This window comes from Monodon monoceros, unplaced genomic scaffold (assembly GCF_005190385.1).
Source record: "Monodon monoceros isolate NGI ecotype Baffin Bay Population unplaced genomic scaffold, NGI_Narwhal_1 Super_Scaffold_12, whole genome shotgun sequence".
Lineage (NCBI taxonomy): Eukaryota > Metazoa > Chordata > Mammalia > Artiodactyla > Monodontidae > Monodon > Monodon monoceros.
The window spans coordinates 78,722,715-78,736,274 of NW_021703768.1; the positions used below are offsets into that span (position 1 = coordinate 78,722,715).

At 35.9% G+C, this 13,560-nt stretch overlaps 1 protein-coding gene across 3 annotated transcripts in view; it reads left to right on the forward strand.

The window, feature by feature from the left end:
• The window catches only part of LNPEP (leucyl and cystinyl aminopeptidase), a 100,435-nt gene that overhangs the window by 47,559 nt on the left and 39,316 nt on the right, over positions 1 to 13,560 (forward strand). For all 3 annotated transcript variants that reach the window (XM_029216418.1, XM_029216419.1, XM_029216420.1), the window contains exons 4-7: positions 1,153 to 1,284; positions 10,781 to 10,901; positions 11,590 to 11,744; positions 13,396 to 13,509. In XM_029216418.1, the coding sequence (XP_029072251.1) occupies positions 1,153 to 1,284; positions 10,781 to 10,901; positions 11,590 to 11,744; positions 13,396 to 13,509 (522 nt within the window). The remainder of the gene's footprint in view (positions 1 to 1,152; positions 1,285 to 10,780; positions 10,902 to 11,589; positions 11,745 to 13,395; positions 13,510 to 13,560) is intronic.

Consider the following 13,560-nt stretch of genomic DNA (forward strand, 5'->3'; position numbering starts at 1 on the left):
CTGAGAAGCACTTGAGGAAAGAGAAAGACTGGATGTGGAAGGTATGGGCAGGAAATGTGAAGTCTGTGCTATTGTACTAATGTTCTGCAAATATTAATACTGTGAACTGCTACTAAAGAGCACAGTGATATTTTCAAAGACATGGTGAATTTGCTATTCTAAACAGTGATATTTGGTAGTGTTGAATCATGATTGTCCTTGGTGTTTTACTGGGTACTGAGAAATCGAGAAGGTAACATGGAGGTTGAACAACAAGAACATGGACATCTTTCTTGGCTGTGGGCTCTGCATGGAAGTAGTGGGGGTGAAATCAGGCAGAACTGTTTTTATGCTAAACAGAACTTGGGGGGGTCCTTTTGTTACACCTGAGAGCTATGTGCAGCTGATAGGAACCTCTCAGAAACCATGTGACTGGCGGGGAGGAGCAGCCACATCTCACAGACTATGAGTCAGCCCTTGAGTCAAGGAGAGGACGTGGTCTGTCCTTCAAGAAGGACGTCACTTCAGCAGCTTTACTCCTAGCTGTACTCTTCACCTTAATCTTTCTCTAAGAGAGGTCAAATGCTTACTTGCCTAGTAACCCAAAATATATTTTAAATTCATGGTTGGAAAATCCTGGAAGGTTACCCACCTTCCCTCATCTTGTGTGTACTGCAGACTTTTCTAGTGACTTATCACCTTTAATCCCACTAAGCCTTCTTGTGGTCATCAACACGGTCCTTTACGAAGCCATTTCAGATCATTTGGCGGGATTAACCAGCTGTGTAGCTCATTCTTGTGTGAATGTATTTGTAGCAGTAGAATGGAGTACTCCTAGGTCATAAGGAAGGATTTTTGGTTTTGATGGTGTTTTAAAGGGGAGAAACACAGCCACTGCTACTTACTGTTTCTAACTTACATTTATTTAAAGCCATTGTTTGAGACTAGGAACTTCTTAAGGATTTTTACTGTACTCAGTATGTCCTCATGATGAAGGATGGTAGAACAGGCTGAGACTGAGGGCCGTGTTGTTTGGAAACCTGTGCTGAGAGATTAAAATATGCCAGCATCTTCACTACTTATTTCCTATTTGAGTCTTCAGTTTCCCAGTTTATATGTCACTGTCATTTATTCTCATAGTTACAGAACTGTCATTTTCCCCATTGCTTGTAGAAGTCATCAGTCATTATGGAAGATGGACTTGTTCAGGATGAGTTTTCTGAGAGTGTGAAGATGAGCACTTACCTGGTTGCTTTCGTTGTGGGGGAGTTGAAGAATCTGAGTCAGGACATAAATGGAACCCTGGTATGTATGTTGTTGTGGTAATTGTCTTGAAAACCTGTATTCACAGGAGGTTGAGAGGAATCCTTTCATGATATCTGGTAACTGCTTTATGAAGGAAAACAATCTTTTGGTTCACAACTCTGACATTTTATACCAGCAGTGTTACTTTTTACTTAGTTGTTATTTACTGTTATTATTTGAATACCAAAAAAATCAATAATTTTTAAGTTCCTTTAAATTTTACTTTTATCAGAGAATTTCAGTAAGACAATATATGTATAAGAAAGCCTCTAGAACTGTGCTGTATAATATGAAAACACAGAAAGACAATTTAATTAAATCAAGAAACAGTACATGCACAAAATGAGATGTTTAACGGAGACATAGAAATCATAAAATAAAAAAAGCACCAAACAGAAATTCTGGGTCTGAAAAATACAGTGAATGAAATGAAAAATGCAATACAGACCATCAGCAGCAGAATGGATCAAGCAAGAAAAAGAATTTGCGAGTTAGAAGACAGGAAATTTTATATTATCTGGTCAGGGAAGAACAAAGGAAAAAAGGATGAAAAAGAAGTGACGAAAGCCTACATGATTTGTGGGACACCACCAGAAGAAACAATTTGTGAATTATTGGAGTTTCAGAAGGAGAACATAGGGAACAGGGGGCAGAAAGCTTACTTAAAAAAATAATTGCTGAGAACTTAGCAAATCTGGGGAGAAATTTGGATATCCAAGTTCATGAAGCTCATAGGTTACCAAACACACTCAGCTTAAAGAGGTCTTCTCCAAGACACGTTATAATAAAATGGTCAGAAGTCAAAGAGAATCTTAAAAGCAGCAAAAGAAAAGAAGCTTATAACTTATAAGGGAACTACCATAAATCTATCAGTGGATTTCTGAGAAGAAGCCTTAGAACACAAGAGAGAAGCAAATGATATATTCAGAGTGCTGAAAGGAAAAAACTGCCAACCAAAAATACTCTATCCAGCAAAGTTATCCTCAGAAATGAAGGAGTGAGAAAGACTTTTCCATACAAGAAAAAAAAGCTGAGAGAGCCCCTTACCCCTAGACCTGCCTTACAAGAATTGCTGAAAGGAGTGCTTCCAGCTGAATTGAAAGGACACTAGCTAGTAACATGAAAACATGAAAATGTACAACACATTGGAAAAGGTATTTATATAGTAAAATTCAGAATGTTCTAATAGTATAATGTGGTATATGCATTCTATGGGATGTATCAAAAGCAGTTCTAGGAGGAAACTTTAGAGTGATAAATGCCTACATTAAGAAAAAAGAAAGATCTCAAATAAACAACCTAACTTTACACCTCAAGGAACTAGAAGAAGAATAACAAACTGAGTCCGACGTTAGCAGAAGGAAGGAAATAAGCAAAGATCAGAGCAGATAAATGAAATAGATACCAGAAAGAGAGTAGAAAAGATCAACAAAACAAAGAGCTGGATTTTTAGAAAGGTAAATGAAATTGACAAACCTTTAGCTAGACTAACTAGTGAAAAAAGAAGACTCAAAATCAGAAATGAAAGGAGACATTACAGCTGATACCACAGAAGTACAAAGGATCATAAGAGTCTACTGTGAATAACTCTAGGCCAAGAAATTGGATAACCTAGAAGAAATGTATAAACTCCTAGGAACATACAATCTACCAAGACTAAATCATGAAGACATAAAAAAACTGAACAGATCAGTAATATAAAGAGAGATTGAATTAATAATCAAAAACATCCCAACAAAGAAAAGCCCAGGATCAGGTCAGTTTCTCTGGTGAATTCTACCAAGCCTTAAAAAAAAAAAAAATCTATAGAGTCAATGCAACAGAATTCTAATGGCATTTTTCACAGAAATAGAAAAAAGTAATCCTAAAATTTGTATGGAACCGCAGAGACCTCGAATAGCTAGAGCAATCTTGAGAAAAAAGAACAAAGTTGGAGGTATCACACTTCCTTGATTTCAAACTATACTACAGAGATAAAGTAATCAAAGTCATATGCATAGTAATCAAAGAGTGTGGTGCTGGCATAAAAGTAGACACAGACCAATAGAAAAGAATCAAGACCCCAAAAATAAACTCTGCAAAAATGGTCAACTAATATATGACAAGGGAGCCAGGAATACTCAGTGGGGAAAGGGTAGTCTCTTCAATAAATGACCATCACATGCAGAAGAATGAAATTGGACCCTTATCTTTCACCACTCACAAAAATTAACTGGAAATGGATTAAAGACTTAAATGTAGGATTTGAAAGTATAAAACTCCTAGAAGAAAACATAGAGAAAAAGCTCTTTGACGTGGGTCTTGGCAACAATTTTTTGTATATGACACCAAAGCACATGCAACAAAAGCCAAAATCAACAAGTAGGAGAACCTCAAACTAAAAATTTCTGCACTGCAAAAGAAACAGTCAACAAAATTAAAAGGTAACCTGTGGAATGGAAGAACATATCAAATATCTGATAAGAGATTAATATTCAAAATATATAAGGAGCTCATACAACTCAGTGGCAAAAAACCAAACAATCTGGTTAAAAAAGGGCAGAGGAACTGAATAGACATTTTTCCAAAGAAGACATGCAGATGACCAACAGATACATCAAAAGGTGCTCAATATCACTAATCAGAAGGAAAATACAAATCAAAACCTCAGTGAGATACCACCTCACACCTGTTAGAATGACTGCCATCAAAAAGACATAACAAGTAACAAGTGTTGGTGAGAATGTGGAGAAAAGGGAACCTTTGTGCGCTATTAGTGGGAATGTAAATTGGTGTAGCCACTGTGGAAAACAATATGAGGGTTCCTCAAAAAATTAAAAGTAGTACCATCATATGATCCAGCAATCCCACTTCTGGGTATATATCCACAGGATATATATCAAATCAGGATCTTAAAGAGGTCTGCACTTCCATGTTTGTTGCAGCATTACTAACAATAATAATATTATTATTCATAATAATAACTTAAGTGCGGATGAATGGATAAAGATGTCGTCTGTGTATGTGTGTATACACACACACACACACACACACACACATACACACACAATGGAGTGTTATTCAGCCATGAGAAAGAAAGAAGGTAATCTTGCCATTTGGGACAACATATATGGACCTTGAGGGCATTATGCTAAGTGAAATAAGTCAGACAGACAAAGACTATATGACCTCACTTATGTGTGGAATCTAAAACTGAACTCATGGAAACAGTGGACTCGTGGTTGCCAGGGCCTGAGGGGTGGGGGAGATGGGGAGATGTTGGTCAAAGGGTCCAAACTTCCAGTTATAAATAAGTTCTGGGGAGCTAATGTATAGCATGGTGATTATAGTTAACACTGTATTATATATTTGAAAGTTGCAAAGAGAGTTGCTTAAATGTTCTCACCATGCAAAAGAAATGGTAGTTATGTGAAGTGATGGAAGTGTTAACTCGTGCTACTGTGGTAAGCATTTCACAGTATATAAGTGTATCTAATGAACATGTTGTATACCTTAAACTTACATAATATATGTTAATTATATCATTAAAGCTGCAAAAATTAATTAAATTTAAAATTCACTTCCTTAGTCTCAGTAGCCACATTTCTAGCATTCTTGTGGCTAGTGGCTACCTTATTGGATATCAAAGATATTGAATATTTCCATCAATGCAGAAAATTTTATTGGACAGCAGCAAATCTAGAACATTGTGCAGACTTAAAAGATAGCATAAAAATTTAGTTAGAAGAAAAACTCCAAGTTGTAACAGTCATTTGAATGCACCTTTTGAAAAAGCAAGTCCTGATTGAATTTTCTTCATCTTAAAGAGAGAAGATTGTTTAAATGTCTGCTATGTCTGTAATTTGTCAAGATTGACCCTTTGTTCTAATTAGGCTCCTCTGCTTTTCTTCGTCGTTTGAATCTTCTGTAAATGATTGTTTGATTGGATTTTATGCCTTAATTTCACTGTAAAGACCTTAAAAAGCTAATATCTTCACATACTAACAACATAGGGGAAAAGGATCTTTTAAAGCTAAAAATGATTATTTTTCATGATAGAAATATGATGGAATTCTTTAATTTTTTTTTTCATATTTTTGATCCCCAGCAGGGTATGTTTTCTACCCTTTGAACACATTCACTTGGATTTGGGCTTCCTTTCCAGACCAAAGAACTTTATTTTAATCACATTGTATTTGGATCTTATTATTTGCTAATTAAGAGGGGCATACTCCTTCTGTTAGAAAAGATTATCATGTCTACTCCATTAACTCTTAGAGAGAAGGGGTGAGGTAAGGATTATCTGGCTCTTCATCAGCAATAACACTGCCATATGACTTCATGCGCAAAGGATGGAGACCTGTTCGTGTTCAAGGGTAATGTGGACTACATTGAGTAAGTGCTCAATATCATTTACTCACCTTTGGGTTTAAAAGAGTTTTGGGCAAGTCTAAACCAAAGAGTTTTTCGGAGTCCTTTCGAAAGGATATTAAGACTGGTTTAATTCTGAAAAAAATTCAATTAATCTCTCTTCAAGTTTTGCACCCCAAATTTAGCCCTTGATGCAGATGTTGCAGCCTTGATAAAACCTAAAAGGTTCAATCTTAAGTCAGGTTGCTTCTTTAAGAGCCAGCTGAGTACCGCCCTCTCCTTGAAACTTTTCCTTCTTTCCCCAGCTGGGATTAATCATTCCCTCTCTGATATTTCATAGCACTTTAGTTACATCTCTGTTGTAGTTCTTATCACACTCTTTGATATAAAATCCCCAGCACTTTTTATTGTATCTCAAAATGTATGTAGTCTTGGCTTTTTATTTTCCCTCTCTTTCTCTCCCCCTCCCTCCCTCTCTCTTTCTTTCAACAGCTATGCTGGCTTCTTACTGCCTGTAGGATTACATTCAAACTCATAATTCTGTGATATTCAAGGCCCTCATAAATTCGGTTATATTTCCAGTTGCTCCAATGGAATTCTTTCATCTAGTCAGGCTGAATTATTCACTGCTCAGATATATACCTCATATATTATATATATATATATATCTTATATATAACATATATATATAACATATAACATATATGTATAACATATATATATATATTTTTTGTCCACAACAGTTGACCCTTGAAGAACACGAGTTTGAACTGCACAAGTCCACTTATTGCAGATTTTTTTCAATAGTAAATACTGCAGTACTACACGATCCATAGTTTGAATCCTTAGATGCAGAAGACTATAAGTTATACTCAGATTTTCAACTGCTCCAAGGGTTGTTGCCCCTAACCCCATCATTGTTCAAGGGTCAACTGGAAAGAGAGAGAGATTGAAAGAGAGAGAGGAGTTTCAAGTGACTTTTTTTGCTTTTTATTTACATGTATTAGGAAGCAACATGGTTAAACATGGACTCTGGCATCTACGTCAGTTCAGATCTCTCCTGTATAGCTTTCTACCTATGTGCCCTTGGGCAGACTGCTCTGTAATTCTCTAAACCTCACCTTCCACAACTCTAATACTATATTGTCTATATTAGCCTGCTGTCTCAAGGATTAAGTTTTTTAAATTCCTGTAAAATCTTCGGTACCTGGCAGATAGTAATACACACACAGAGAAACTCCCTGTGTGTAAACTCCCTTGTATATATAAATATAAATAACCTTTATCATTTTTAATGCTACCCAGTAAATGTATTTTGAAAAAATTACAAATAAACAACTGTTTTATTAACTTTCTCTTTTTATTAGGAAATGGGGGAGACTCTAGCATGTGTGGAGTTGTACTCTGTGCAGGCAGTTGTCTTGAGCTCTCATTTATAAACATCTTTTTATTTTATAAACCAAATGAAGGGAAGGCATTAGCCTCATATTGCTGATGAAGAAACAGTGTACCAGAGAGGTTAAGTAACCTAGATTACATAGCCAGTAAATGATAGTCAGAATTCACTGTCTACCACAATATACTGCTTCTTACAACAAATGATGTGATTTCTGTAGGTATGGTGATCAGAAATTCAGACTTAGAGTCTAATAAAGGATTTTTGTTCCACTAAAATGTTGTAATCTCTAGGATATGTTCTATTTTGTAACATTTGACATTAGGCCTATTTCACAAGATTCAGGAATAAGGCAGTAGGGCTTTACTTATTAATGTCAGTCATAGTAAACAACTGAAAATGTCAAAGTTGACTGTGGATTATTAAACGTGGCCTGTTCAGTGATAAAGATTACTATGTTGTCAAAGACCTAAAGAAAGAGAGAACATTTGTTTTATCATTTCTGTCCATTATTCAATGTTCCTTAAACCTCTCTCTGCCTTCAGGAATGCCAGAATTACCTAGAAAATTCTAGGCTAGTTTTGAAATACACTTTATCAGTTTGTCTTGAGGTTTTTATTTTGTTGTTGCCATTACCTGATTTCGTTTTTACCATAGACAGGTCTAATTTATAGAATCAGAATCCATTGGTGGTTAGTCAGATGTGGACATCATGTCTGTTTGACATCCAAACAGAACCTTCAACACTATTATCCATGTGAAGTTATAATTTTAATTTATTCTTATTTAGTTAGGAACATGACTTAGCTCCACAAACAACATTTCCTCAAGTATCCTTCCACCAACTAGGGACATTATATGTAATTTATATCATTCTCCTAAAGTCTCAAGTCCCATGTAATCAATTATTCTGGATAGACTTCATTATGGTGAGGTTTTTTTGTTTTGGGGTTGTTTTTTTTTTTTAAGGAATTTATGCTTTTTGTATGCTCAGCTGTCTGTTTAGGAAAGCTGGTGTTTTTCAGGAAACTGAGTATTGGAAGATTCCAGTATTTTCTGTCTTCATAAATCTTGCAGGCTGTATGTTGTTCTTTGGGGGGGATGAGGTTTGGTTCTGGTTTTGCTTTTATCTAGTTTTTGCTTCTTATTAAATTAAGGAGCAGAGTAAGTTAAACCTAACAAATCTGCTGTTCCTCAGTCTTAACTCTTTTCTCTGAGAGCTGACTAGGAGACTTTTTTGTGTCTTTTATAAATCTCTCAGTCTTAGCAAGAGATGTTGTAGGAAAAGTTTTAAGTTGTAAGCCTTAAGGCCTGAGCACCAGTTGACTTGCATTTAACAGTGTTTAGAGTGCTCTTACCAAGTGCAGGGTGCTGGTCAAAACTTCTTTGTTGAACTAGATTGCTTTCTTTGTTTATTTCTTACTGCTTCTGTTGCTCTTAAAACAAGCATGATAATAATGTAATGACCTGACAATTCATCTCTAGTGAGAATTCACAGCACATATTTTAAAAGAAGAGAAGTAGAAGGAAAGAGAAAATGCCAAACTACCTTTCTTCCTAGTCATTGTATTCCAGAAATGGGACTCAGTGGATCCTTTGGTCAGATTTCAGTTCCATGTGAACTTCTTTTTTCTCCCTTTACTTTTCATCTAATGAAAGATGCTTTCACACATAGTGATGGGAGTGGCCAAATGGTGTGTTTGGGAGAAGGATGTTTGAGGAGGAACCTGGAGTATATGGGTGGTGTTTCTATTAGGACAGCATCTTCTAGATGGTTACATTGACTGGAACATAAAATATGTATGTGTGGAAAGGGCAGGCAGAAATAATAAAGACTGGTCTCAAATTCCAAGTGATCTTGGTACAGTCATTTATAATGGTAGTTAGATTTAAGAAGAATATGTCAGACTTTGTTGTGTGTGCTTGTGTGCTAACACTTTCACAGGGGGAATGATGCAGGAAGTGTGCATGGTCCTTTGGCAGGTGGTGACTGAATTCAGTAAGCTGTGGTCACAGTCCTGTACTAAGGGCTGCAGATGTTCGAGTGCTGGGCTGGTGAAGTACACTTGGCCACATGATGTGACATTAAATTTCTTCCATAGTTACTTTAGAAAGTAACATATTGTATATGGGCTAACTGAACTCCTAACACTTCATTGTTCCTGTCACTGTTGCCACAAATGCTCTGCTCATACATATTTTACCCCATTTCTGATGGGATTCTATTTGTAGTAATGATAATAACTACTATTTATTGAACACTTCTTTTGTGTCAGGCACTATTCTAAGTTCTATACATATTAGTTCATTTAATCCTGACAGCAACCCTGTGAGGATAGGAGCTACTTTTATCACCATTTTATAGATAAGGAGATTGAGGCTAACTAAGTTCACACAACTAGCAGAGATTTGAACCTGGCAGTCTAACTACAGAGCTTGTGCATTTAATTTTGTTGTTTGTTTACTTAAAATTTTTTCTTTATATTTAATTTTTAATGCCATGTTACCTCCATGTTTTTGTGATTAATGCATATGTTCTATAGACTAAGGCCCCACATAAAGACAATTAAAGCTGAAATTATGACCTCTGAGAAATTGTTGACTGTTTGTCAGTGCTTTAATGAAAGACCAAAAATAATTTGGGGTTAGAGTATTTTTTCAAATGGTGAATTATTCAATAGGTCTCTATTTCCCACCTGTTGGGATCTTTATTTTGAGGTTTTTATCTTCTGCTGTGTCTTGTCCATATCCTACTTTCCCAAGTTGAGTACAGAGGGATTTTTTTCTTTCAGTCAATTGAAAAACAATAAATATTGCTTTTTAAAACCTGTTGCTTTTAATGTAATTGCTTAAATTTTGCCTTTGATACTTACTGTTAAGACATGTATAGTTAGTTACATCATATATGTTTAACTTATGCACTTAATCAGAAAAAGAGAGAAACAATAACAATTTAAGTAATGTGGGCACTGCATCTTCCCTGGAGCATGCGCCCTGAAGTGATTGGGCAGTGTGGGCATGAATCCCAGTATCCGCTTACCTGGTTTTAGTTACCGTGTGCCACTCGCTGAGTGTTTCACTCTGCTGGGTATGGTTATTTTTGATACAACATGTTCCTTAAAAACAAGCCAACAACTGCAGGAAAAAAAAAAAGGAAGCAGTTCCAAGGCTTCCAAGAAAAACTGGCTGTGCCATACTTGCTGAAAGAGAATGTGTTGGTCTCTAATAGGTTTTCCCAGGGTAATTTCAACATTTCTGTCTTAGGTGTTTATGTTAGAACTAACTCCCTTGTAAGCTGTGACTTCTCTGTATTGAATGCCTTCTCGATGCCAGGCACTGTGATAGGTGCTAAAAAGATGAAAACTTAGTTTTGGCCTTCAAATAATTTACAGTTTGATAGCTCATAGACAGGGAAGGGCCATTGTAGGTAATGGAGAGGAAGAGAAGAGTATCATAAAATTAAACAGGCAGATGCTTATAAATTGCTATATGATATAAAATAGTTTATTTTGGATATCATGTTAACTTTAAACTTACTGATTGCTTTTTTTCTTTTTAACATTGTTGTATGTATGGAAATGACTTGCTAAATCCTATAGGGGTTAAAAGAACTATAAGCGAGAGTTGCTGTCCTGAAAAATCTCATATATCTTTATGTAGTTCTCAGGTATGCTAATCTTGACAGTGTTCACCTGAATATCATGCCATTTTAATTGTACCTGTCTTTACATCATACCTGTTACCTTTTAGGTTTCTATATATGCTGTCCCAGAAAAGATTGGTCAAGTTCACCATGCCTTGGAAACAACTGTGAAGCTTCTTGAGTTTTATCAAAACTACTTTGAAATTCAATACCCACTAAAGAAACTGGGTAAGAATCAAACAGTGCCTGTGATTTTCATTATCATTATAACCTAGATTTATGTTGCAAATGTTTTTTTCGGAAGAACTTTTGCCGAAGTTACTTTAAAGGAAAACCAAGAAACACTGTTAATTGTTTGCCTTCAGAATTGTTTGTATTTGTTAAGATTATTTAGATTCCATGGATGTATCTGAAAGTGGAGCTTAAAACACTTAGAAGTTTATGGGACTATTTCAGAGGTGCTGTGTAAGTGGGGATTTGCTTAGGGCTTAGTCTGGAGTTTGACTAGTTCTAATTTTCTAAGAAATTCCTAATTCAAATAATAATAGGAGTAATGAGAGCTCAGGAAAGCAAGAGCATTTCAGTGCTGTTCAACATGGAGCTGGTTTTAGCTAGAAGAACGTTGGCCCTGCATCTTGTCCTCCTTGCTCTGGGAACTTCTTCACTGTGAAGGAATTAGGTATCTTCTCTTGCTCAGGGACAGAGCAACAGTGATTCTACAGGGGGTTGGTCAGGTCTTCCTCAGCTGACAGGTAGGTGAGGAGCATACAGGGCTAGGAAGGTTCATTTCCTTAGGAGTATAAATGAATTCACTGCCTTCTGATTCAGTGATAGACCAATGGGTAAAATATTTTGATTTAATTAGGGAGTGCCTTAGATGGGGTAAAGTTGATAACTTCTTTCTTGTTATGTCCAGATTTGGTGGCTATTCCTGACTTTGAAGCAGGAGCAATGGAAAATTGGGGTTTGCTTACCTTCCGAGAAGAGACACTTCTGTATGATAATAATACTTCTTCAGTGGTGGATAAAAAACTGGTTACTAAAATCATCGCTCATGAGCTGGCCCATCAGGTATCAGCAACCAAGGCTGTTATATCTCACACCTGTGGTCTGTTTCATATCCTAGAGTTTTAGAATACATTTAGATGCTAATAATAATTCAACTTTTTTTTATAGTATTGCCTTCTTTCATAATAATATGATGCTTTTCAAACAAACGTAATTTTCTGATAAAAATGCTATTTAATGTTTTGTATAGGGTTTTACAGTTTATAAAGCATTTTCACATCCATTATCTCTCTTACTTTTCATAACTTGGTGGGGAAGAAACCTTTTCCCTGAGTTGTACTCTTCTTCTTACAACTCTTGGACTGTAGTTGTCAGGACTAGATCTATTGTTTTGTCTCCTGCTAAAACTGGGTTCTTAGTTAATTTGGGAGAGGGAAGGTACTCTGTATGACATAGAGAAAAAGAAAGAAAATTATATGAGTACATGAACCTCCCTCTTTCTTCCCCAACACCTTGTCTCTCTTGTGCCCTCGATGAGGTGTTTATCAGGGTAGGGTATGGTATGGGGGTGTTGTGATGGTGGGAGCATGTGGAGGAAGAGTGGGACATGCTCTGGCAGTGGACAGCCTACCTCAGACACAGTCTGTAGCCCGCCCTGCAGCCCTCGTGAGGGCTTCATGACATGCTGGCATATGAAGCGTATGCTTATTTACTGTTACAGTTTTAGGCAGGTAGACAAGTTGTTTTTTGGGGGATCTGCTCTAGGTCTGTTATTTCTGGGTCCGGCCATCACCCCTGGGGGAGTGTGTCTCATTTACTTCTTCTTTAGGACTTACAAGTCATCTTCCTCTGAAACAGGTTTTAAGATAATATCTTTGAAAAATATGCTTTTGTAATTCTCAAAGTTGTTTTGTTTCAGTACCTAGTAACCCTGTCATTTTGCTGATGGTTCAAGACAAGCCCTTGGCCGCACTGACTAAATTGCACACCCTTTATTTCACTCTTTATTTACCACTCTTTATTTCAGGGATTTTGAGATGCATTTTTTTTAAGGGAGTCTCGTATCGTTTTTTTTCCTTCTTCTTACCACCTCATGGAAAAAGCCATTTAAAGTTCTTTCTGATTTCATTTATTTGTATGCATGCCAAATTTCTTACGGAATGTTATTTGAATTCTGTTTTGAATCATGTAAATACTGCCCTCAACTTGGGTGACTGAGGAGAAACCTGCAGTCCAGGCTCTCTGACTATAGGAACATCCCTCACATAGAAATTTATTTTTTAGTTGTTATGATGATTGTAAATACAATGGAAAATAATATTACTAACTTGACATTAGAAAGTAGAATTTCATTATCTAGGAAATCTTACTTTTAATGAGGTGACTCCTTTTTGTTTACCTAGTATATAATGTGTGTTAAATTGATAAATATGCTAATTGTCTTTCTTGCCTGTTTCATTTAAGGTAAAATGTTAAATTTTTTATTTTACTTTTAAAGTGAATTTATACAATTTATGCAATTCTACTTTTAAAGTAAATTTATATTACAAATATCATTTATTTGCAAGTCTTTAATTTGAATATAGTTTGTGTTAACTGTAATAAGTATTTTTTCAGTAATTGTAATCTGGTTATAGGTGATTAATCTGACAATTCAATTATTAGAAAATTCTTGAGAGTGTAAAGTTGGTTAGTAGTTTGTTTTTTCCCACAGTGGTTTGGTAATCTGGTAACAATGCAGTGGTGGAATGATGTATGGCTAAATGAAGGTTTTGCTACTTTCATGGAGTATTTCTCTTTGGAAAAAATATTTGGAGAGCTCTCCAGTGTAAGTACACTATTTGTTAGGCCTACTATGAATGCCAGAAGGAAAAATAGC